Source organism: Dendropsophus ebraccatus, chromosome 10 (assembly GCF_027789765.1).
Source record: "Dendropsophus ebraccatus isolate aDenEbr1 chromosome 10, aDenEbr1.pat, whole genome shotgun sequence".
Classification (NCBI taxonomy): domain Eukaryota; kingdom Metazoa; phylum Chordata; class Amphibia; order Anura; family Hylidae; genus Dendropsophus; species Dendropsophus ebraccatus.
Genome location: NC_091463.1, coordinates 24,331,963 through 24,358,851, shown reverse-complemented (window position 1 = coordinate 24,358,851; position 26,889 = coordinate 24,331,963). Strand labels below are relative to the sequence as shown.

The following is a 26,889-nucleotide window of genomic DNA, read 5'->3' as shown; positions in this document are numbered from 1 at the left end:
TAATAAAACTGCCCTAAAGTGTTCAGATCCCCAGTTCTCTAAAACGAGCTGGGAGAAGTGCACGGTTTGCTCTTCACTCCTTGGCTTGTTGCAATCTCTATATCACTATATGAGACTAGCTCCATTATAAGTCTTTGGAGCTTGTTTCATTCGTTCAGTCCAGGGAATGCATTCTCTCGCGGCTCCATGTCATGTGACCGAGGCGGCTGAATAATGTCTCTCCCACGTAGACACAGAACGGGGAGACAGGGGCATGACAGCATGGGTCTTTCCCTCCTCATTCTCAAGATTGGTCGCTATCTGAACACTCAGACCCCAACTGATAAAAAATGTGTCAAAAGTTTTTTTAGTGTTTTTGGACATTTAAAAAAAAAAATCTGCATTTTTGGAGTTTATACCTTGCTAATGATAAAAGAGGGAGACAGAGAGACAGAGAGAGTAAGTGCGCAATCCATTACATAGCCATAGATTTTACAGGAATCTCTTTACTTCCGAATTGTTACAGATGCTCTAGATAAAGTTACACAGTAAACATCTGGGGAGAGAATGAGCCTGATGCTGAATAGTTTCACACCACAGCTACGCTTATTAGTTTTATGGACTGTTCCCATTATAGACTATCCAAGCGATAAGTTAAACTAATAGAAAATACAAGCCCATCGCGTCTACTGGTAGAAATCTACGTTAACCGCAAAACTGGCCGCGTACCACATGTATTCCCCATTTTATCTAGACATATGAGGACAAGATCAGTCCACCGCCCAGTACTTTTTTAGGTTTCTTTTTTTGTAATCCAGTATTTCCTCCCAGTAAGATAGGGATTAGATCAGAGATGAGAGTGAATAACAGCACAACACGTGTTCATCCATCCTTAGCTTTATCTAACTACAAAGCACCTGTAGAGAAAGACATATTGCAAGGTTTGAATATAGGTTACGGCATTCCCTTATCTTCTCTCTTTAACTTCGAGAGAATGTCATTCTAAAACTTATTCCTCTTAAAAAATACTAGTGCGTGACATCCCCTCCCTCCCATCCTTCCCTCAAGATATTAACTCATGGCACCGGTCTTCAGTAAATCTTAAAGGGAATCTTTCACCTGCAAAATGCGCTGGCAGTGTTATGTAGGTATTAGGGCAAGGAGACACATTGGGGGACATTTAGAATATGGAGTAGACGCCATTTTATTGCGCAAAGGGGCACAAAGTTTGTTATGCAAATATTTTATTCGCATTGGACCCCGTTGAGCCAGTTGCGGCCTCTGCATGCGATGTGTTAAAGATTTTTAATTTATATTACTGGGGTCAAATAACTACTCTTCAACTGAAGAAAGGGTTGTCCAAGACCCAGAAACATGTCTAGTGTACAATAGCGGCCTATGGCTGTATCCATGTTTTCCAGAAAGCCTTAGGGTTGTATACAACTTCTGCAGCCACCGGCAATAAAATGTAACACGCTCATGTTCGGATAAACCCGAACGTGTTCAAGATTCACTCATCTCTAATTATATTACAATACAAACAGTTGCCATCTATAACTAACTTACTGCACCAAAAACATCACGCAGAATCCCTGCCGAGTTTGTTTACATCCAGAACGCTAATTCTATTTTCTGCAAAATTCTATTATATGTTCAAAACTAACACTGTGTGAACTATATTATACTATCTAAAAGCTGTTTTACCATAATCAGTGCAAAAATATTGTTTTGCAAGGAGCCAGCAGTACTATCCGTACATATTATAATGAAGAACTAACAATGATGGAAGGACTATTTGTTCAACTATTTCTTTAACTGTCTCTGTATTCACAGTTTGTAGCATCTATTTTTTAATGTTTGTTTTTTGTGGTTCAGGCAAATGCACGGGTTGGGGTATTCATAATCGTGTGCCATCTCTGGCACCAAAGCAGTTAGACAAAGGAAGTGGGCTCTGTCTGTCACCCCAACCCCTGCAAAACACAAGCCTTCACACAACCCCCTACGAAAATAAAAAAAAAAATATATATATATAAAACTTGCCCCACAAAAAACAAGCCCTCAAATGGTCAACAGAAAATAGTTTTGTCTCTTGCAGGTTAAGGCTTAAAAAAGCAAAACGATCAGGACCAAAACTAGGACTCACTATAATTTTTCATTAGAAGACTTCAATTCCTTCCATTAGACATAGAAAGCTGATTATTTCTATCCGTCTCATCAAAGTTATAAAATCAGTTTTATGAGCTGACATATAATTATTTGTCCAGTATATTAGCAGCACTTTATTAGCTGATCCTTCTCTAAGTCACATACATACACAACAATAATATTATACAGAGAAAATAGAAATAAAATAGACCTAAACTATTCAACTTACCTGTGTACAGCTCGGTATCCGTATATTCATCCACTTTCTTATGATGGAGAATGTAATCTGAAACTTTGGTTCCTATAGCAGCTTGGACATCGAGCCATTCAAGAGCAACCACTGTGCTGGAGGGCTCCATGTTTGGAGACAGACGAAACCTGTAAAAACATAGATGCTAGATTATAACCAGATACTGAAACATGTTCTTTTTTCTAATCTGTTTCTATTTTATTTGTAGTTTTTATTTTATTTGTAGTACATTATCATGGGGGCTATCATCATGCCCAAGCTGTTTTAAACAGCATTTAACGACATGCTTTACGGCAAGCCTCATACACTACGGACATCTCCAGAGCCTATTCTTTGTATGGGACACATTTCTGAGCATGCTTTGTGGGCTTATTCCACAGGAGAAGGAGGCTGAGATGTGAGCAACAACTATTGTTTGCACCCCTGTCATCTATATACTGGTTTTACTGGTCGCTGTGTTGATAAGAAGGGCACAACTGGAAAGTGATCTATACAGAACAGGAACTCTAAGATTAGATTGAAGACAAGCGGTCAAAATGAAAACGGCAAGATTTTCTAACCCTATTTTCCAAAAATAAGCTCTACCCCTAAAATAAGACCTTGCCTCATTTTGCTGAGTTTTGGGAGTAGGCTTGAAATATAAGGCCTACTCCAAAAATAAGCCCTAGTTACAGTCAGAGCCAACTATCCTAGACAAGTGCCCTGATACCTCCCGCCACCCACCCAGAGTCCAGCCTCCTGCCTCCCGAGACCCCAGATTTATGACGAATTTACTAACAAATTTGCTTATCTCCAACTGGTATACTGTATAGGTAACGGTACATTTTTCAAAATTCGAAAAGAAAAGGCTACTTTGTGGAGTACAAGAAAGGAATGGAGAATACAATGTGTAATAAGCCCTAGCCATAGAGAGAACAATAATATAATAAGAAACAATATAGATAGTCAAATTGAAATTTTAAAAAGTCATCAAAAATTTTTTTTAAATATATTTAACATAAAAAGTTGATATGAACAACAAATTATTTTCTGATGACACAATCCCTTTAAGTTAGCATCATAGCATCACCTTGGTAAAATAAGTCTTATACATCTCATTATAAACAACGGAGCTTATAAAGCTTTCCCTTCAGTTCAGGTATTTGTCTTGGAATCTGGAGCCCAGTAGTAAACGTTGCCGATGAGAACAGAAGATTAAAGATCCTATTCCTCACTACATGCTCCGGCATTTATGTGGCCTACAGCTTTATGGCCGGACTGTTGTTGCTTCTAGATGTATCCACTTCACAGAAGCACCAACATCCATATGTTTTTAGACTGTGGTAGGAAACCGGAGTACCCAGAGGAAAACCACATAACATGCCATGCAGATGTGCCTCCCCTGATTTAATTCGAGTAATGTCAACACTGCTATGTAATGGGCCACTGTCCATAAAACACAGGCGATGGCTGGATATGGCCAGTAATGAAATGGTCTGTGATAAAAATCAACTTTTAAACTCCAAGATGGTATTCAATGTCTCCAGCTCCGAGAATGTCACATAGATGTCATACGTGCTATAACACAATGGAAAGCTTTGTCCAACAACCAAAGGTGAGTAACCCCATTTTTTATGACATCATCACATGGGGCTTGTTATGGTTTATAAAATCAGCCAATAATAACTTACACGGGTGAAGGAAGGGGGCTGCAGTTGGGTAGTCCATTCTCATCGAAGGCAGTGAGGTCACATCGACACCAATCTTCAATGACTTCACCTTTTCCAGAACACCAATATAAGCTCATAAAAGCATTTTTTAGAGCCTGCAAAAAAAAAAAAGGAAGGTATAAAAATACTTGTCAGGTATGGGGTATTGTGATTTAAAGGGGCTATCCAAACATAGTTGCATTTTTTCCAGCAGAGCCACTCTTGTCCTCAGTTTGTGTGTGGTATTGCAGTTCAGTTTCCGTTGAAGTAAATGGAGCCAAGTTGTAATACCATACACATACACATAGCTTTCTAATTCTGGCTAACGCATTTCAGAGGGTTTTTCCATGTTTTAGATAGCGGATTGTGAGGGGTCCAACTGCTGAGGCTCCCTATGATCATGAGAACAGGGACCAAAGTTTTATGTTAGAATGAATCGGCTGGTTGTGCATGTCAGAAACAGCTGAACGTTGTATTTCCTTAGCTCCTGTAAACAATGAATAAAATGGTAGCATTTATGGAAGACGACCCTACAAGGTGGGAGGTACTTTGCTCAACCGAGCCTCCATCAGGCCTGAGAAAGGGAGTCCGGTCGAATCCAGTAAGTAAAGTAAGGCTGGGTTCACACAGAGTTTTTGCAATCAGTTTTTTCCATCCATTTTTTGCACAAAACGGATGAAAAACGGATTTGCATCCGTTTTGATCCGTTTTTCAATTGACTTCCATTATAAAAAAAAACGGATCAAAACGGATCAGTTTTTTTTGACGGACTCAAAAACGTTGCTGACATTACTTTTTTGTCCGTTAAAAAAAAAAACGGATCCGTTAAACGTATGCTGAAAATGCAGTGTGAACCCAGCCTAAGTAAAGACACAGAACCCGTATGAACCCGAACGCTCGGCATCAGATTCCCGCTGTCTGCCCGCTCCGTGCGGCGGGTGGATACAGCGGGAGGACTGCCTGGAAAACTGGGATACAGCCTATGGCTATGGCTGTATCCCAGTTTTCCAGGCGGTCCTCCCGCTGTATCCACCCTCTCCACGGAGAGGGCAGACAGCGGGAATCATTGCCGAGAGTTCGGGTTCGTACGAACCCGATCCGAACTCGGTTCCAACCATCCCTAGCCACAACAAAGGTGATATTTTTCAAGTCACAAAGCTGAGACAATTATATTTCAAGACAAGGCTGTTTGAAATCACTTCCCCTAAATCCTTCTCCTCTGCAGTCTTTGCCAACACAGAACTGCTGATATGAGGATTCCTTCTCTCCAAGTACATTATTTTCCATTTGGAAACACTTGAATATGCAATCCTGTGACTGTGTGTATAATACATTGCAATACATCTGTACTACAATGTAATTTTCCTGTCAGTGGAAGCCTATTAGTACCTGTCTTTGACAAAAACCAATGCATGGTATATATGGGGGTCTTTGTCAGTTCCCCTGGCTACCATGGCAAACCGTCGGCATCCCATGATTGTATCAATTAGCCTTCCTCCTCTGTAAGGACACTTAAGGGCCTTTTACACTGGCCGATTATCACCCAGGAGCATTGCTAGAAGCGCTCCTGTGGCTGATAATCGACACGTGTAAAAGTGACAGAGATCAGCTGAGTACGGGAAAAATGCCTGATCCTCGGCTGATCCTCTCTTTTCAGCCTGCTTCTAAAGTTATTGTTATCGGCCGCACAACTTCCTGAGTAAACAGAGTTATTAGTGGCCGATAATGTTAAAAGCAAACTGATAGCACCAATATGCATATATCCGTGCTGTCAGTTTCCGATCACACAGCAGTGCATACTTACCATCTGCACTGCTGTTGTGATCCGGCACCATTTTCTGTCTCTCCTGTCCAGCTACTGTATCATTAGGCCCCTCCTCCTCCAGACTGATTGACGGCTAAGGGAGGCAGGCCTGAAGACACAGTGGCTGGATGGAAGACCTGGAGAACAGGATGTAAGATCTCAGGACCAGTACTCTAGGTAAGTATGCACTGTTGTGTGATCTGCAAACTTGACAGAACGAATATTTGTATATTCGTGCTATCAGTTTCAACGGCTGCACGAATGATACAAGGATCTTTCGTACAGCCCTGCCACATGATTTCTCATGTCATGATAAGGCACAGCAAATGAGCACTGATCTCCCTGATGGATGCTATTTTGGCTGAGAAATCGCTCTATGGAAAAAGACCCTTAGACACCACTGTAACTTGACAACAAAATCCAAGGGGTTAAACAGCCAGGATTCCAGTTGGCTCCAATCCCTTTTCAATTCTATATGACTCTTCTAGCTATTCTATAATAATATAGAATAGCTATGGGAGCAACCCACTCACATTGTACTAATATGACGCATAGCATAAAGAGGTTAAACCAACAATACAGATAACATTTTTCTGATATGTTTTTTTTTTTTCCACCCTCTTTTTCCTTTGACTAGTTCGAAATCTGCCTTAAAGGAATCCTACAAGACAGCTAATGAAACTATAATGCATTAGAATAAACTATTTAAAGAGCACATCCACGTTAAATTAATATTCATGTCATTAACATTTCATTCGTAGTACATTAAATATTTAGCCGGCATGCTTTTATATGCCATTTGTAATATTTATGTACAACATTGCAATCATTTACTGTGACATAAATCACTAAAAGGCAGCTGGGGCTTTCATTTAGTTTAGTTAGCGGATATCAAACAAGGTAACTTGCCAACTGTGCGCTGCGTTACGAACGGGGGAGCAGGTGATATAACTTTAGTTTACACTCTGACTCCATTGCTTACAGTGCACTTTATAAATACAGATACTGGCTCTAAAACTCCAAAATGAAATTTTCAACCGTAATTTAAAAGCAACATTTTTCATCCAATGTATATACACACACAGACACCTTCAGCCTTTTCGTAGGGAAACTGTGTTTATATCCGCAGCCCCATCAATGCCCACACATATTCAAACATACTGTATGACTGACAATAATAAGCAGTGAACACACCAAAATAAACTAGAAAAAATAATAAAGTTTTGTCTTTTTGGGTGTTCATTGGACTTGTTCCAAAGGTGCCCAGGGGGGGGTGTCAGTGTTTGCCCTTGTTGTTTTAAGGGGAAATTGCTAGTTGCTCTAAATACCCTGGCAGTTACACAGTGTTTATGTAATATAAAGCATAGTCCAGCAGCACAGAAAAATATATATATACAAAAAAGATATGTAAAAGGATTTTTGCGATGATGGTGCGTGATGGTGCACGCCTCACCAACCAGACCCACTGTTTATGTAATATACACTTTCACGAGAAGTAGACAAGGGCACTCACCTATTACTTAGGAGCAGCATTTATTTATTACAGACAAATAGACACTCCACCAGGAGAAGGCGCTGAAAAACAGAGGTAGTAGCTGTTTCGCGCAAGCGCGCTTCTTCTTCCCGTGGCTCCATAGAGAATGAATGGAACCCATAGCTTCATTCATAAAAAAGGAGCTGGGGGGGGGGGGGTTGATCTAGAGATCCCCGGGGGCACGGAGGTCGGACCCACTGCAATCTTATACTTTTCCCCTAATCTGTGTATTTTTTTTTTTAAAGTGAGAAAGATTTTGTTTACCCCCTTACAATCTATCCAGAGCATATAAGGAACACTGACACAAATTATTTTAAAAAATATGCAGCTCTCAAAACTGTTTGGTAATGTGGGCAGAGCTTAGCAGTAGTGGGTGTGGCTAGTGGGTGTGGCCTCCTGCACGTACACATTTACTATTATTATAAATACTATTATTATAAATATACTATTATTATACAATTGTTTGCAGATTTTAGAATATGATGAACAGTTAAAGATGCACCAGATTTATTAGGATTAGGTTTGCATATTACTCCAGTGCATCTGTGTATCATGAAACGCCAACCTTAACAAATCCCTTTCAGAAATGCTTGTATAAAGGAAACCGGCATCAGGTCACCATTCAACACATAGATAGGAAATTATCAAACATATTTTTCCAGATTTTTCCCAAAGTAAACCCTGCTCACCTGTTTGATGGGCAGGGGGGTGCAGCAAGGCTTGTACTCCTCCTACGCCTGATAAATCATCATTTACACCTCATAGCATAGCTGAAAATCTACACCATCCAGAGCTGGTGTAGATGTCTGCCTAAGATTCGCCAGATTGTCCAATTTTACTTGTAAGCTTTCAATGCGACTGTGTAGCTTTGTGCATATTTATCATGCTGCGTATGGCTGAGCAGCTGCATGCAAGCTTTATATCAAAAAGGACATTGCCAAAGGTCAGATTCAGTGCATACAAGTTGAAATTACTCTACTGAGTCGAGTTGCTGAGTTCCAAATCTCATGTGGTGTGAGTGATGATCATGCTTCCCTACCTGGCATCTGATTGATGAGTCTGGACTTGGCAAATGCCAGGAGAACCTTACCTGTCTGACTGCATTGTAGTTTGGCAGAGGAGGGATAATGCTATGGGGTTGATATTCAGGGGTACACCAAGGGCCCTCTACTTCAAGCAAATGGAAATCTTAATATTTCAGCATACCAAGACTTTGTAGACAATTGTCACCTCTATCATAGTGGGAACAGTTTGGGTTATTTTGTTCCAGCATAACCGCGACCCAGTGCCCACAGTGAGTCCGTAAAACATGTATATACCTAATAATATACTAAATAAATTTTAATACCTTTAAGGTGGCCATCTTTACCTCTCGTGTAGCATTGTCCTGCATCAGGTTGTACAATGGAGTGATCCGGTTAATTTCCAGGAGCACCGGGATGGGACTGACTTGTTCCTTGCCCGCTCTCCGGCACAAATGGCAGCTGGATGGGCAGCGTCCCTTCTCTTCGCAGTGGATCTCCACTCCCATGATGAGCTGGTCATCTGACAACATCTGCGCTGTCAGCAACCCTGAGAGGTAAGTGATGAATGGCATAGACTTCAGCTCCTTCTTGCTGCCCAACTCTGTGGTTTCTAGAAGAGGGAGCACAGATCTGATGAATATTTAGCCCATAAGGCATATATAGTAAGTATATAATACACAACTCATTACATTATAAAATATGAAATCAATAATGACAATAAAATATTTTACCCACAAATACGTATAATAACTAGAGACAGGTAGCACCACCTCTAAGCCAAATTCAACCTGGAAGAAGTTTGTATACTGTGCCCTTGTTGTTGCATTCGTTTCCTATCATACCTTAATTTGACATAAAGTATTAAATGAGAGCCAAGGTGAAATCCTACCTGTATGATATGCTAATAATATTCTATATTATATGGTAAAATGGGAGAATTGATTATACAAATTATCCCAGATCATTCCTAGACTACAATAACATTGAGGTCACAGGGTGAAAGGCAGCGTTCTGGCCATGTGGTGTTCTGCTGCCATCTACTGGTGGGACATGGGAAACAGTCAGACTAGGACAGCGTGTGTTGCAGTCTACTCTACATTGGGATATACACCAACAGACAAAAGAATGAATTAAAATTAAAAGCAAAAAAGCAAATAAGGTAAGGAGCCTTTTCTTGTGAGCCCTCGCTCTTCTGGGACTCATCTCATCAGATATTCTTTAACCTCTCCAACACCCATTCATAACAAGCAGACTGTATCAGGTCTACAGAGGAGCCCAATATTCTGCCCCCCTAGACATGGTAGAGTGGCCTTCTCCTTTCTCTTTTCCTATTCCTTACTGATTGTATGACAAGGTCTCCAACCAAATGTATCTTGTACACACCGTCCCATTTGTCTTATGTAAGAATGGGTTCACACTACGTTTTTGCAGTCCGTTTTGTAAAAAAATGGATGGAAAAATGTATGCATTTGTGTGCATCCGTTTTGATCCGTTTTTCTATTGACTTCCATTATAAATAAACAGATCCTTTTTGTTCGTTTTTTTACGGACACAAAAATGATTCGTCTTTTTTTTTTATATAATGAAAGTCAATGGAAAAACAGATCAAATCAGATGCACAGAAATGCAAACGTTTTTCCATCAGTTTTTTCATCCGTTTTAAGTAAAAACAGATGACAAAAACATATTGCAAAAACACAGTGTGATCCCAGCCTAATACTAACAATGCCTTGTCCCAATTTTATATTATAATATACATAAAGGGCTATGAACATTAGAGCTATTAGCACCACTGGCTGAGATGTCTTATGTAGTGATTGCCTGCATATTAAGGTGTCACCAGCAAGCAATGATAGGGGGCCCAGGGCACCACTGGAATGGCAGCAGTGGAGTATGGGGCAGGGGTGTAACTACCACCATAGCAGCCATAGGGGGGCCCATCCCTGCAATACACTGGGCCTCCTGAGCTGTCACCCAGTGAGATGCCTACCATGTGGGCAGGGGCGGATTAACCTTACCATAGGCCCCGGGCTGTTCACTAAGCCTGCCCCCCCCCCCCCATCACACTCTAACTATGGCAGCCCTAGCGTGGTGCTGATAGTACAGGATAGATAATGTCATGATGTCCTGATTTGTGCAAAATTGCTGTAAAAAAAGCAGCATTTTTTTGCAAGCCACAGCGGATCTATAGCCTAAAGTCTTTTTGGGTGGCCATAGGCCCTCCAGGAGCTCAGGGACCCGGGGCTACAGACCTATTATAATCTAGTACTGCATGGGGGACACTATGTACTGGGGGTAGGATACAAGGAGAGGTGCCTAGTTTTGAGTACACCATCTACAGGGGGATACCAGTGGAGATGCCTACCATGGGGGACACTAGGAGAGATGCCTACCATGGGGGACACTAGGAGAGATGTCTACCATGGGGCACTATCTACTGGGGGGATACAAGGGGAGATGCATAACATATGCTATCTACTGGGCGGAGGGCTAACAAACAGGGGGATTACCTACAGTGAGGTGGGGGGGGGGGGGCTCAGTCAAAAGTTTGCTATGGGGCCCAGCCCTTTCTAGTAACGCCCCTGGTATGGGGCAATTTTAAAATCTCTGTAAACCCTTTATAGTAGACCACAACTTCTATAACCATTTATCAGCTCCCCACAGTATCTGCTCGAAAAGGACAGCAAATCTACACTGCATTGTAAACAGCATTTTAAAGTGACTAACACCCCTAATTGTTACATAGATTACAACAAAATCAATCATCTCTATCACACCAATATACTGAGGTCCCTCTCTTCTCAAACTGCTCTGAACTCGAACAATTCGGTTCTCAAACAAAATTTTCAAGTAAGGTTTTCTTCAGAACTCTCTTCTTTGAAACACTTTTCTTTCAAATCAAGACTGGAAAGAATACACCACTTGCTGCAGGACAAACAGCAGCTGATAAGTACAGGAAGACTTGAGATTTTTTAAAATAAAGGTTAACTACAAATCTATGTAACTTTCTGACACAAGTTGATTTGAATTTTTTTTTTCCGGAGTACCCCTTTAAACAGTTTTTCGTCTTGAAGTTTTGTATAAAACTGCTCTGCAACACAACACAGATCACAAGAAGAGACAATGACCAATAAAGAACCAGTGAGTAACGACTTATCGGTCACTGTTTGTGCTGGTTCTAAAACTGGGGGCCCACCAGAGGTCCTCTGGTGGGCCAGTCCGACACTGTCTGTACCAGCTGGCTTCTCCTGCTGATGCCATCCACCTGCACTATAAAGAATGAGGTGTAAGGGTTCCTGCACGCACTATTCTATTTTTCCATGTATAGAACTGTACTGTAGTGGGTAAATTTTATATTTTTCAATACATACAGGTACAGTAGTAGCTATTGGTGGATGCTGGAACCAATCAAACACAATTACATTACTACTTATGAGGAAAAACTGCTCAGCTCTCAACCTGCTCGGCTCTCAACCAGCCTGCCAGAACAGATTGTGGTTGAGAACAGAGGTACCACTGTATATGTTGTATGTGTGTTTATTTTCAGAAAATTCATAATTTTATAGTGTTCCCATCATGTGCTGTATATCTCTCATAGTGTGCCTATCATGTGCTGTACATCTCCCATAGTGTGCCTGCCTGTGCTGTACATAGCCCATATGGTGCCTCCCTGTGCTGTACATAGCCCATAGTGTACCCACTGTGCTGTACATAGCCCATATGGTGCCTCCCTGTGCTGTACATAGCCCATAGTGTACCCACTGTGCTGTACATAGCCCATAGTGTGCCTCCCTGTGCTGTACATCTCCCATAGTGTTCCCTCCTGTGCTGTGCATCTCCCATAGTGTGCCAATCATGTGCTGTACATCTCCCATAGTGTGCCCATCATGTGCTGTACATCTCCCATAGGGTGCCTCTCCGTGCAGTACATCTCCCATAGTGTGTCCATCATGTGCTGTACACCTCCTATAGTGTGCCTATCATGTGCTGTACATCTCCCCTAGTGTGCCTCCCTGTGCTGTACATCTCCTATAGTGTGCCCCCCTGTGCTGTACATCTCCCATAGTGTGCCCATCATGTGCTGTACATCTCCTATAGTGTGCCCCCCTGTGCTGTACATCTCCTATAGTGTGCCCCCCTGTGCTGTACATCTCCTATAGTGTGGCTCCCTTGTCTTGTGCATCTTTCATACTGTGGTAAAGTTTTATTAGGGGGGCCGAGGCTAAACTTTTGCCCCAGGGCCCATGGGCCTCTAGCTACGCCCCTGTATATATATAGGCTACAATCAGCATAAAAGAGAAGAAAAAAACTTTTCTCAGCTGTATGCAGATTACGAGGTAAGGAAGATTGTTGTTGTTTTTTTTTCTATTTCACGCTATTGCCACACCCATGCATCATTTTCTAAAAAATCTCAGGAAAACCCTTTAAATGTAATCTCGGGAGGAGAACTATTTAACATCACACGTTGACCTGCAAGTAGTATATGTACGTGTTTTTCTGTAATATACAAAACTCATACCGCTTCAAATCACAAGCCAAAGCGACTTTAATGAAGGACAAGGAACGTGTCATCACTAGCCAAAGTTACATTTGCACGCTTAGAGACCTCACATCCTTATCTAGGGTGGAATCTCTGTTGCCATGGTGACAAAAACTCTAAATATCTCCAAGAAAGCCGGCCACTTACGTCCACCCCAGCACACATTAAGGAAATTCAGTAAACAGCTGGACTCTTGTCAGTACTGGTAACATTTCTCAACATGAAGCTTTGATAAGAAATAAAGAATTACTGACAGTGACGGACATAGCGAGAGAAAACGAGAGGTGTATATTGCTTTTTGCGAGTGATTAATAGTTCTTTATTGTCTGCTCTGCCTTTGTTCTGGTTCTATTACTGTGGCGGTACAAGCGGTCCTCTCATGCGATCATCCTGATCAGTATACTTCCCAATGTCAAGGAACTATTCAGAGTTAAGCCTGCCATCTCATGACCTTCCAAAATGACTCTCCGCAAAGCAAATTAATTTTTTCTTATGTTTCACTGAAGGTCATTTTATTACTTCTTCATCCGATATTTCATATTGCCGTCACTGCGCTGATTAGATTCTCTTGTGTTTGTCGCCGTGACCTGTGTAACATCCTGAAGGAGGCGATTGTCCTAGTTGCCCTTCAATACAGCTTAGGTCAACTAGGCTTTGTAAATCACATAAAGAGATGAACCCTCCATCTAATGCGACAACACTGAGACTGCAACACCCAGAAGGGAAAGTCGTGGAATTATGGAACTCACGGGAGCGATGGACATGTTAATGATAGGTAAGTGAGGAAAAATGGAAACAAAGGGGGAGATTTATTAAACATGGTCTAAAGTAGAACTGGCTCAGTTGCCCCTAGCAACCAGATTCAAATTTTCTTTCCTCACAGATTCTTTGGAAAATAAAATGGTGGAATCTGATTGGTTGCTAGGGGCAACTGAGCCAGTCTTACTTTACACCAGTTTGATAAATCTCCCCCTATAATATTCAAATTCAAATCTTTAAATTCTGCTGTTGGTAGTTTCCAATGGCCGACCAACGACGTTCCATATCTGCTGAATAGGACACAACTCTGGAGACTCTGTAGGCCGTGGTAGCACATTTAGGTCATGCAGGCTGCTCAGAGTAACCAGAGCAATATGCAGCCATGTGTTATCGTGCTGAAAACGGCTCCTGAGAAACTTCGGAGAAATGGCCACACCACTGGTTCCAGAGGTTAGAAGACGTGGGGTGTCTGACAGAAAACGTTTAGTCAGTATGGGGGCTGTGAGTGTGCCAGCTGGTGAGTCCAGCGGATAGAGAGAGTAGAAGGCCAATACATTCAAGTTAAAAGGGTACTCTGGGCAAATGTAAAAAAAAAATAGGTAGAACAGGAGGTGATGGGAACATAATAATGAATGACGTGATAGTCATCACTTGGTCTTCTGTATCTCCTGATCTTGTGATGTCCCGGCCCTGCCAACCTCTGCAGTCACTGGCAGGCTGAGTGGGTAGCTCCTGCGGTGGCACTGTAGCTGCAGGGGCTCTGGGACAGGTAAGTGTCACTTGATTATTATGTTACTGCTAACTCCTGCCCTCCCTGTTTTTTTACGTATCCCTTAAGTACTGTAGGTGGACTGGTAGCACCAATATGCACAGTAACAATCTAAGTGCTTTTGGAATACAAACATAAGGGATTGATACCTCTCTTATGTAACAAGTAGCAAGTTTTCTGGGTGTACATGAGGTTGGAGTGATACTGTTGTTACAAGTTTTCCAAAGAGACAGTAGTCCCTGACAGTAGCTAAGCCACGGAATGTGCTAACCACTCAGTAGCCGGGGGACAATACTCAGTGTCGGACTGGCCCACCAGAGGATCCTCCGGTGGGCCCCCAGGCTTTAGAACAGGGTTGGGGAACCTTTTCCATGTCGAGGGCCGGTCGGGCCTTAATAAAATCATTCGAGGGCCGCACTCAATGTTATACCGTGCGCGGCAGTTAGTAGCGGGGGTTTGCAGCACCCGAACAAGGCAAAGTATTGTTCCCCTAATGCCCCTGCTATTGTAGTTAATCCTCTGTGATGCCCCTTGTACCTGATTTGAATCCTTAGTGATGCCCCTGGTAGCCTAGTTAACCCCCCAGCCATGTCCCTGGTGGCCTAGTTAACCCCCCCAGTCATGTCCCTGGTAGCCTAGTTAACTCCTCAGTCATGTCCCTGGTGGCCTAGTTAACCCCTCAGTCATGTCCCTGGTGGCCTAGTTAACTCCTCAGTCATGTCCCTGGTGGCCTAGTTAACCCCTCAGTCATGTCCCTGGTAGCCTAGTTAACTCCTCAGTCATGTCCCTGGTGGCCTAGTTAACCCCTCAGTCATGTCCCTGGTAGCCTAGTTAACTCCTCAGTCATGTCCCTGGTGGCCTAGTTAACCCCCCCCAGTCATGTCCCTGGTAGCCTAGTTAACCCCCCAGTCATGTCCCTGGTGGCCTAGTTAACCCCCCAGTCATGTCCCTTGTGGCCTAGTTAACCCCCCAGTCATGTCCCTGGTAGCCTAGTTAACCCCCCCCCCCCAGTCATGTCCCTGGTGGCCTAGTTAACCCCCAGTGCCTGCCCCAAATGAAAAAAATAAACATCCCACTCACCTTTCCTCCGCTCCCACGCTGTCCAGGTCCTCTTCTCCCTCCTCTCTTCTGTGGCGGTCTTCTCCTGCAGGCGGCGCGCGATGAAATGACGTCATCGCGCGCGGCCCGCAGGAGTCAGAAGACGTGCGCCGCTCTGCGCCGCGCTGGTGAGGCAGGAGCCGGCATACAACACATCTTCCTGTGTCTGTGCCAGCTCCTGCCTCACCAGCGCGGCGCACGTCACAGGAGGGCAGGAGTCAGAAGATGTGCACCGCTCTGAGGGGAAGGAGCCGGCACTCACAGCATCCTCCTGGCAGCTGTCACAGACACAGGAGGATGCCGTGTGTGTCGGCTCCTTCTCCTCCAGAGCGGCGCATGTCACAGGGGAGCCGCGGGCCACATCCGGAGGTGTCAGGGGCCGGATGCGGCCCGCGGGCCGGAGGTTCCCCACCCCTGCTTTAGAACATGCACTAACACTGACTGACATGTTGTTTCTCACTGGTTGTTCATTGGTGGGCCCCTAGGATCATTTTCTCTGGTGGGACCCAGATACCCCAGTCCGACACTGACCATATTCCTGTGTTGCACATGGGCACCTTGTGGAATGTGTGTGTTACTGGGGATAGTCACATAGGCACTGTGTAAACCGATTATGTCATTGAGGCAATCCTGTCTATAACACAAAGGTAGGGCAGGCTACAGCAGTGGGTAGTCTCTCCGGTGGAACCTCTAGTGTATTTTAAGATCCACCCATCAGCCGGTGGACGACATTGGAACCCGGGGGAAATGAGCTCCAGTGGGGATCCTGGAGCCTGTAATACAGCGCTACAGAGAGAGGTAAGTATTGCTTGTTTATTATGTTCGCCACTGCCCCTGTCTGCTAGAAAATTCATATTTTCTCTGATCTTCTCATTTAAAGGAACATTTCTACAAAGTATTCCTATAACTGTTTCTAAGGAAAAAAAATAAAAAAAATAAATATATATATATATATATATATATATATACATATATATATATATATATATATATATATATATATATATATATATATATATGTATATATAGTATATGTACATATAGTATATATGTAGTATAAGGCTATGTTCACACTACGTAAGAGACCGGCCGTTCCGTGACCCCAGCCGGGTCACGGAACGGCCGGTCTCTGGCCAGATCATCTCGGCCGGTACTTAAGTAGCGGCCGGATGATCCTTTCGGCCGCAGAGCTCTGATGCGGGCGCATTAGCCGCGCGCCCGCATCAGAGCTTCCCATAGCCCACAGTGAAGCGAGCGGCCGGAGCCGCTCGCTTCACTGTGTGAACTGACAGGGCTTTCTGCGGCCAGAATTCACTGAATTCCGGCCGCAGAAAACTGACATGTCAGTTGTTTGCGGCGTCATATGGGATCCCGGCCGGAGCGTATACGATGTGTGTACACTCCGGCCGGGATCCCATAGAACAACAGGCATTGTTCCACCGCGGTAAAAGTACGACCGTTGTTGCCTTAAAGTATATACTGTATCCTACAAATCCTGTCCTATGTTTAAAACCTATCAATCTTAAAAAAAAAAAAAAGTAGGATTTACTAAATTAGAAAAGCACACTTTAATTTTACAAACTGCATTGGCTACATGTAGCTTGCTTTTTATTACATATAACAGAAAATGCCAAAACGGCAAAGACTAAAAGGTGTAATATACTGAAAGCAGGGCGGTCATAAAGGGGTTACACTAAACATAGACTTATCCCATATCTAGAATGTTGAGATGGCAACTACAGGGATGAAGGAGTATTAATAAGTGACCATTACCACAGCAAAGGATTTATATCACACATAATAGGCTATTATGGGAAGGACTGGGCAGTAAGATGGCGGTGGATGTTTCCGTAGGGTATTCATAAGAACAAAGAGTTGCGACATCCATCCATTCTTTCCCCTCTAAGATGACAAGCACAATTATTTGTTTTTAGAAAATTAATGAACAGTACAACGGGGATAACATGTATTTATGCAAGATAGTCCCTTATTATAGGGAAACCAGAAGATGTTGGGGAAGATGACGCCTGATCGACAGTATCGCCATTGTTCGGAAGCAGAATTTTAATTCGCCTTATATCTTATTTATATCTATGTCCCCTCCAAAAGACCATTCTCACTGCAATGTGAGGGAATGTCTGACTGTAAGAGGCCTAATCTGGAGTATAGAAGTGATGTATGGGATACATTAGTATACAGGATGGATAGCGGGATCACATCACCTATTCTGTGTATTACCTATACTATTCTGCCACCACAGAGGACAAAGCAAAAATAATAATATTGTTGCTTTCCCATTGAAATCAGTAGGACATGGATTTTACACATACTTCACGTAGATTTCAACGCCAGTCACAGCATTAAAGCAACACAATTTTTTTATCATGTACTTTATTGGTAAGGCTATGTTCACACAACGTCAAAAATGGAGAAAAAACGTCCGATTTCGCTATTTAAAAAAACTTCAGTTTTTGCAGCAATTTAACTGACTTCAATGCAATTGCATTGAAGTCAATGGGAAGACGGACGTCCTGTGCTCACAATGCATTGAAAAACGGACGTTTTTGCCGCGGACGGCAAAATAATGAACATGAACATTATTTTCGGACGTTTTTTGCAAATAGCGGACGTTTTTTATTAGTTCACACACAGTTCTTCTTTTGTCACCGTTCTTTCTCCGTTTTTACTTTTACATTCAATGGATTTTTCAATTAAGCCGCATCCAAAGGCCAATTAGTAACCCCAAACTAAAATAATGTGCAAACACCCGTCATTGCACTTAGGGGATGCCAGGCTTCGAAAAACGTCCGTTATTTTAGACTCAAAATAACAGACGTCATTTTAAACGGAGCTGAAAAAACGTTGTGTGAACATAGCCTGACCCAGTAACTGTGCATTTGGCATTTGTATGGTCGAATAGAACCCACCTGCTTGATTTTAACTCTATGTAGTCTTTTGCTTCTTCTACAGGGGGATCCGGTCAGGTGACTTCTGACAAGTCGTCCAGAGATCCCCTGCAATCGCTAGGTATAAGCAGGTAAAGCATTGGGCGGGGAACTTCACTCCACATCCAGCCACCAAATCCTTCTGACTTGCTTCATTACAGTCTATGGAGCAACTGAGTTGGATTTTGAGGCTAGGCAGGGAGTGGAGCGTGCTCTTATATATACTTCACCCGCCCATAACTGGTGATCACAGTGGATTGTAAGCCCTCGCACGCAGGGTCCTCTATCCCTATGTACCAGTCTGCCATTTACCTTATTCATGTAATGTGGTTTGATTTTGTAATGTTTCTGTTTATCATCCTCTATCGCTTGTATAGTATTATGGAATTATGCCGCTTTATTAGTAAATAATTATAAGCGTACCTGTCGCGAAATTTTATTTTAAGAAATCGACACATTTTGTAACGGCAAGATTTGTATGTTTAAATTAATGTTATACATATGGTCAGACTGTGTTCCATGCTCCCTTTGTGCTGATTTTTGGTCTTTTCTCTGTAAAAAAAACTGACTAATTATATTATTAACTTTTGCTAACTATATTATCAGCTCTGCAGCTTACCAGGAAACAATGCTCTTCAATCTGTAACAAATCAGTCAATATATTGTAACTGTGTGATTACAGAGGTTTTGGTGCTGTGTGACAGGAGAGCTGACCATACAATGTGAGAAGCCCCAGTAGCTCCGCTACTGAATGTGGATGAGCAGTAACTGTACAAATGCACATTGAAATCCTACTCCGCACAATCTCAGGAATGGCTGTCAATCAATACCAAGGCAAGTCTGTGAGAGTGGAAAGGACCAGTACTTCCTGCGTTTGGTCTCTTGTTTTGAACAGAGAAAAGACTAAATATCAGCATGGAGGGAGCATAGAACACAGTTTGACAGGAAGAGAGACACCTAGTGGCCTTATGTATAACGTTGATTTAGGCTATGGAACGGCCGGTCTCTGCACAGATCATCCCGGCCAGTACTGCAGTACCGGCCAGGTGATCTTCATGGGCGTAGTGTTCTGATGCGGGCGCATCAGCGTGCGCCCGCATCAGAACTCCCCATAGGACACAATGAAGCAAGTGGCCGGAGCCGCTCGCTTCATTGTGTGAACTGACAGGGTTTCCTATGGCCGCAATTCACTGAATTGTGGCCACATAAAACTGACATGTCAGTTCTTTGCGGCGCCGCACGGGATCCTGGCCGGAGCGTATACGATGTGTATACGCTCTGGCCGGATCCCATAGAACAAGAGGCTATGTTCCACACTGCATTAAGTACGGCAACAACGGCCGTACTTTTACGTAGTGTGAACATAGCCTTAGGCCATGTTCACATGGCGTAAGAGACCGGCCGTTCTCTGAAAAGATAATCCAGGCCGGTACTGCAGTACCGGCTGGATGATCTTTATGGCCGTAGAGTTCTGATGCGGGTGCTTCGGCGGGCGCCCGCATCAGAACTTCCCATAGCACACTGTGAAGCAAGCGGCCGCAGCCGCTCCCTCCACAGTGTGCACTGACATGGTTTTCTATGGCTGCTATTCAATGAATAGCGGCCGCAGGAAACTGACGCGTCAGTTCTTTGCAGCGCCGCTTGGGATCCCGGCCGGAGCGTATACTGTGTGTATACGCTCCGGCTGGGATCCCATAGAAGAACATGCAGCGTAGCTATTCGTACAAAGTACGACTGTTGTTGCTGATTGCAGCAACGGCCATACTTTTACGCTGTGTGAACATAGCCTTAAGGTGTAACTATCATTTCAAAGAACTTCTGACATGTCATAGTGACATGTCAGAGGTTTATTTCGATGCTGAGACCCCCACTGATCGCTAGAACGAAGGGGAAGACAAGACTACAATAAACTATCATCTTTTTTTAGTTTTCTACGTTCATACAACATACAGCAGTCGCTGTTCACACAGTGTATTGAACAACGGACGTTGTTTGTCTGGAGGGCAGGAGAGGATTACTGTGGGAATTTGCTCCTGCTCTGGACAGTTACTGACACAGACAGAGGTGGCAACAGAGAGCACTGTGCCAGACTGGAAAGAATTCACCACTTTCTGCAGGACATGCAGCAGCTGATAAGCACTGAAGATTTTTTAATAGAAGTAAATTACAAATCTATATAACTTTCTGACTCCAATTGATTTGAAAGAATTTTTTTTTTGGCTGGGGTACCCCTCTAAAGCTTGTTGATTTGGAATTGGAGACAGGGCCGTATTACCAGCTGCTGCTGCCCCGGCACTACACCTGCAGACGCCCCATCTTCACTTAACAATTAGCATCACAATTTTCTAGTTTCTGAACATCATATTGATTTCTGATCAGTATTAAGCCGCGTTCCTACATTTACTGTACAACACCACATGCAGCAGATGCCAGACCCTCATGCGGTAACCAATAGGGGTATGGCCAATAATCCCAGTAACAGCACATAACTACTGGGGAAGAAATGGGAGCCTGGTTTCGGCCACATGTATTTCTCTACATGGAGAAACAATGTCTAAATCTAATTTTTCATGGTTTTTAAATGCTTAAAACTTAAACAAATTTCCACATTGAATCAATGATTAGAGCCGTCTGCATATTGTCTGATGGAATTCTCACCACAGGATTGGTAGATTGGTAGGTAACAGCTCCAGGGGTCACATTTACCACCGCCACACCAGACCTGACCAATGCCACCATACTGTGACTGGATAACACCGCCACAACAGACCTGACCGATACCGCCATACTGTGACTAGATAACACCGCCACAACAGACCTGACCGATACCGCCATACTGTGACTAGATAACACCGCCACAACAGACCTGACCGATACCGCCATACTGTGACTAGATAACACCGCCACAACAGACCTGACCAATACCACTATACTGTGACTGGATAACACCGCCACACCAGACCTGACCAATACCGCCATACTGTGACTGGATAACACCGCCACACCAGACCGGACCAATACTGCCATACTGTGACTGGAAAACACCACCATACCAGACCTGACCAATGTCGCCATACTGTGACTGGATAACATCGCCACACCAGACCTGACCAATACCACCACACTGTGACTGGATAACACCGCCACACCAGACCTGACCAATACCGCCATACTGTGACTGGATAACACCGCCACACCAGACCGGACCAATACTGCCATACTGTGACTGGAAAACACCACCATACCAGACTTGACCAATGTCGCCATACTGTGACTGGATAACATCGCCACACCAGACCTGACCAATACCACCACACTGTGACTGGATAACACCGCCACACCAGACCTGACCAATACCACCATACTGTGACTGGATAACACTGCGATACCAGGCCTGACCAATACCACCATACTGTGACTGGGTAACACTGTCATAACACACCAGACCAATACCACCATACTGTGACTGGGTAAGACCAGCAAACAAGACCTGAACAATGCCACCATACTGTGACTGGATGACACTGCCACACCAGACCTGACCAATATCGCCATACTGTGACTGGGTAACACCACCAAACAAGACCTGAACAATACCACCATACTGTGACTGGATAAAACCACCACACCAGACCAATACCACCATACTGTGACTGGATAAAACCACCACACCAGACCAATATCACCATACTGTGACTGGATAACACTGCCACACCAGACCTGGCCAATACCATCCCTCAAAAAGATACCAGATTTACTGGCAAGTCTGAACGGGAGATGGGAGACTAAAAAAATAAAAACAAAAAAAAAGTTGTTTCTCTCCCCCTGCTCCCTGGTGCTGCCCCGGCACCAGACCACGGGTGCCTAGTGGTAATTACGGCCCTGATGGGAGGTCCTTACATCCTATGTTGGTGTACTGTAGGTGGGTATCCCAATACTTCTGTCCATACACAGTACATTGGTTTGTACTTATTTAGTAATGTTCCTATCTCCTTTATGAGAAGATAATGTTTAGTTATAGACATCAGTCTGCAAACATGGCTTCCTTTCTATATTTGATACCATTCTCTCAGTAATCTGTATTCTGCCGTGTATCTTCTGTACTTCGCTCAGTAGCCATGAATGCTGTTTACCTCACATTGATGTAATTTTCTATGATACTTGTTGTGTATTATACATCCGTGTAAACACTTCAGTCTGATGTGTCTCCTTATATATTTATCTATTTATGAACAATGTGACACTGCCTCATATTATGGTTAATACAGATGAGCGTACTGATTCCATTATATTTAATCACTGATATCCCTGGCAACAGTACCTTGTGTTAGCTCAACAAAATACCAATGTTTTTATCGCTTCTTACTTACTTATGTTAAAGGGGTACTCCGGATTTTTTTTAAATCAACTGGTATCGAAAAGTTAAATAGATTTGTAATTTACTTATATTTAAAAACAATGTCTTCCAGTACTTATCAGCTGCTGTATGTCCTGCAGGAAGTGGTGTATTCTTTCCAGTCTGACACCGTGCTCTCTGCTGCCACCTCTGTCCATGTCAGGAACTGTCCAGAGCAGTAGAGGTTTTTTATGAGGATTTACTCCAGTTCCTGACATTAGCAGAGGTGGCAGCAGGGAACACTGTGTCAGACTGGAAAGAATACACCACTTCCTGCAGGACATACAGCAGCTGATAAGTACTAAAGGACTAGAATCTTTTTGATAGAAGTAATTTACAAATTTGTATAACTTTTTGACCCCAGTTGATTTGAAAACTCCCATGGTTGCTCGCTAGTCCCCAGTTCTCTTATTTCACCTGTAGCTACAACTTCAGGGTTTCCAAAAACTTACTTTTTAGTGAAAACAGCGCCACCCCTGTCCTCAGGTTGTGCATGGTAATACATCTCATAGTAATACATTAAATGAGTTATCCAACGATACAAAAACATGGCCACTTTCTTTCAGAGAAAGCCCCGCTCTTGTCTCCAGTTTGGGTGCAGGTTTTGTAACTCAGTTTCCATTGAAGTGAATTGCCAACCACACCTGAACTGGAGACAAGAGCAGTGCTGTCTCTGGAAGAAAGTGGCCATGTTTTTGCATCTTTAGATAGCCCCTTTAAAGTGTAGCATCGTTTAAATGTCACATTTCAGAAATTGATAAGTATGAACTGTTTAAGCAATTTTTAGAAACCCTGAAAAAAGGTTTTATTAAGCAAAATAGTGTCATTCTGTAGTCAAAAAGGTGTTTTCCTACCTCCCCCCTCACTTCAGCAGGATTTCCGTGTTCATTATGGTCTATGGAGAGGGGAGGGGTCAAGGGGGATGAGTGGGCACAGAGAGGAGAAAAGGCAGCCCTGCAAAACACATTCCACAATCTTCAGTCACCAAGCTCCAGTATAAGCACTGATCTTTCTGACCTTTGAATCCACCATTCGCCCTGGGGTAAAACTGACTTGTACAATATGTTCCTCAAGTCATTACGATTACAACGATATATAACATGTATAACTTTTATTGTATCTGATGGCCTGTAAAAATTCAAACCATTGTTAACAAATATATGTTCCTTAAAACCGCTCCATTCCCAGGCTTATAGCGCTTTTATCCTTTGGTCTATGGGGCTGTGTGATGTGTCATTTTTTACGCCATGATGTGTTCTTTCTATCGGTACCTTGATTGCGCATATGCGACTTTTTGATCGCTTTTTATTACATTTTTTTCTGGATTTAATGCAACCAAAAATGCGCAATTTTGCACTTTGGGATTTTTTGGCGCTGACGCCGTTTACCGTGCGAGATCAGGAATGTGATTAATTAATAGTTTGGGCGATTACGCGCGCGGCGATAGCAAACATGTTTATTTATTTATTTATTTGTTTACTTTTATTTAAAACATGGGGAAAGGGGGGTGATTCTGACTTTTATTAGGGGAGGGGGCTTTTTACTAATAATAAAAAAAAAAATTCCCCTGGGGGACTTCTAATATATACACACAGATCCCTCATTGAGATTTTTGCTGTATACACTCTGAACACCTCTTGTGGACGCATGACGTATCGCATGATGAACCTTAAGAGGCTATGGCCATGTTCACACAATGTAAGTTTAATATTAATCACAGCCGTTGTTGCCGAGTAGCACTTTCCAGAACACGGACGAGTGGGATGATGTCGTTGATCACAGAGTCGCGTCCTCAAAAGGGATCAACAATTGGCAGGACATGTTAGAAGAAACCTGTGCACTATGAGGTTTATCACATGTGCCATACAGGGTGTATGACTCAGCCCTCCCTGCTGCACTGCAGAGAAAAGGTTCCTCCCTTTGTGGGCTACAACACTTCCCACCGTTAGTTGACCTTGGCTCAGCCATTCATATATTTCCTACCTGATGGTCCGGAGGAGCTCCTGCCCATTGTGGCTCCGTTCACCCAGCCTTACAAGATGGAGGACAGCCTGAGAGCGCCGGGCCTGACATCGTTGGTAAGACTCCGGGGCAGGTTGGACTGCAGTCAAAGCGGCGGATGGTTGGAAGCTGGTGGAGGCAGAACGTGTGCAGAACTGGCCCCCTAAAGCACCGGGGAGGTGACAGTGGAAAGAATGGGCTAACTTTATGGTGGTCTTCTGGGGGAATGTTGACCCACTGGGCAGTAACAGACATGCACAGCCCTTGCCCATAATTAAAGGACCAGACATCAGCACTGGGGTGCACGGTCTTGGACACCAAGAATCCCAATGAGTCGCCAACATTTTTCTACACAACTGTGCAGTGGATGGGACAGGCGATGGGAGAGCCGATGGGACTTTTTTTTTTGACTTTTTTTGTTTCTCAGGCAGTGATGGGACTTTTTTTTGGACTTTTTTTTTTAACTTCTTGTTGCGGCTAAACGGGGTTCTTTTATTTTTTTAACCTGATTGTAAAGATATGAACTGATTTTCCCTTAAAGGGGTAGTCCGGTTTTACAAAATTATATACCTTACACTGCCTAACCAAAAGTTATATAAGGTTGTAATATACATCATTTACATATTTGCATTGGCTGGCCCCGTTTTTGAATGATTGACTCACCGCCGGAAGTTCGTTCTTTTTATAGTTCTCCTATCACTGTCGACCACCGCTACGTCACTATTGCGTCATTTCGAGACGACGCGTCATCTCTGTAGTCCAATCCATGTGCATTCACGGCGACATCCTCATCACCGCCTCCTTCTTGCTTCAGCACCTCCCCCCTGCAGTGATTGGCTGAAGTCAGCCACGGAAGTTCAGCCAATCACATGGTACGCTCTGGGCATGCGTACTTCCTTCTGTGCGTCCCATGCGCACTTGAATATCACTCTGCCCAGTAATTCCTCTTTCATCTTTGGGCTCAGGAGGATATGTGCCAGGCTTTTTTAGGTGAGAGGAGATGCAGCTCAGGCTGCTGTCCTGCAGGCTGCCGCCGGACCTCATGTGTCCACAGAGCGTCCCCTCAGTGATAATCCGTGCAGGGGGCGTGTCTTAGGGCAGCAGGAGCTCTGTGTGCTGCCATCTATATGGACGGGGAGACAGTGCAGGGAGCAGGAAGTGCAGACACAGGACGGCTGGAGGCAGGAGAGAGAGGTGAGGGGATGTGTAATGTCTGCCTCCTGTCATCTAATGCCCTGGTAGATGCTATTTCCAAGTGGGCTAAAGGCCCTGTGATGTCATCATGCCCATGTGACCAGACTCCTGTGTGGGAGGAGCTAATCTCAGTCTGCAGTAACTTCCCGGGCTTTCTTCTCACTACAGAGGATGCTGTCAGGCTGGCTGTTGTGTTATCACACTATGGGGCTGTTTATGAGGTGTTTTCAGTTTCTGTGCAGTGAAATATGATACACATGAGGTAAGCACCCTCTGGCTGCACTGTTATGGGATGTTATGGAGGGTCAGGGGGTCTGTGGCTGCACTGTTATGGGATGTTATGGAGGGTCATGGTGTCTGTGGCTGCACTGTTATGGGATGTTATGGAGGGTCATGGTGTCTGTGGCTGCACTGTTATGGGATGTTATGGAGGGTCAGGGGGTCTGTGGCTGCACTGTTATGGGATGTTATGGAGGGTCAGGGGGTCTGTGGCTGCACTGTTATGGGATGTTATGGAGGGTCATGGTGGCTGCACTGTTATGGGATGTTATGGAGGGTCAGGGGGTCTGTGGCTGCACTGTTATGGGATGTTATGGAGGGTCAGGGGGTCTGTGGCTGCACTGTTATGGAATGTTATGGAGGGTCAGGGGGTCTGTGGCTGCACTGTTATGGGATGTTATGGAGGGTCAGGGGGTCTGTGGCTGCACTGTTATGGAGGGTCAGGGGGTCTGTGGCTGCACTGTTATGGGATGTTATGGAGGG

At 43.7% G+C, this 26,889-nt stretch overlaps 1 protein-coding gene across 2 annotated transcripts in view; it reads right to left on the bottom strand.

The window, feature by feature from the left end:
* The window catches only part of ASTN2 (astrotactin 2), a 526,582-nt gene that overhangs the window by 55,553 nt on the left and 444,140 nt on the right, over positions 1-26,889 (bottom strand). For both annotated transcript variants that reach the window (XM_069943247.1, XM_069943248.1), the window contains exons 16-18: positions 8,770-9,035; positions 4,045-4,178; positions 2,354-2,502 (exon numbers count right to left, since the gene is read on the bottom strand). In XM_069943247.1, coding sequence (XP_069799348.1) covers positions 2,354-2,502; positions 4,045-4,178; positions 8,770-9,035 — 549 coding nt within the window. The remainder of the gene's footprint in view (positions 1-2,353; positions 2,503-4,044; positions 4,179-8,769; positions 9,036-26,889) is intronic.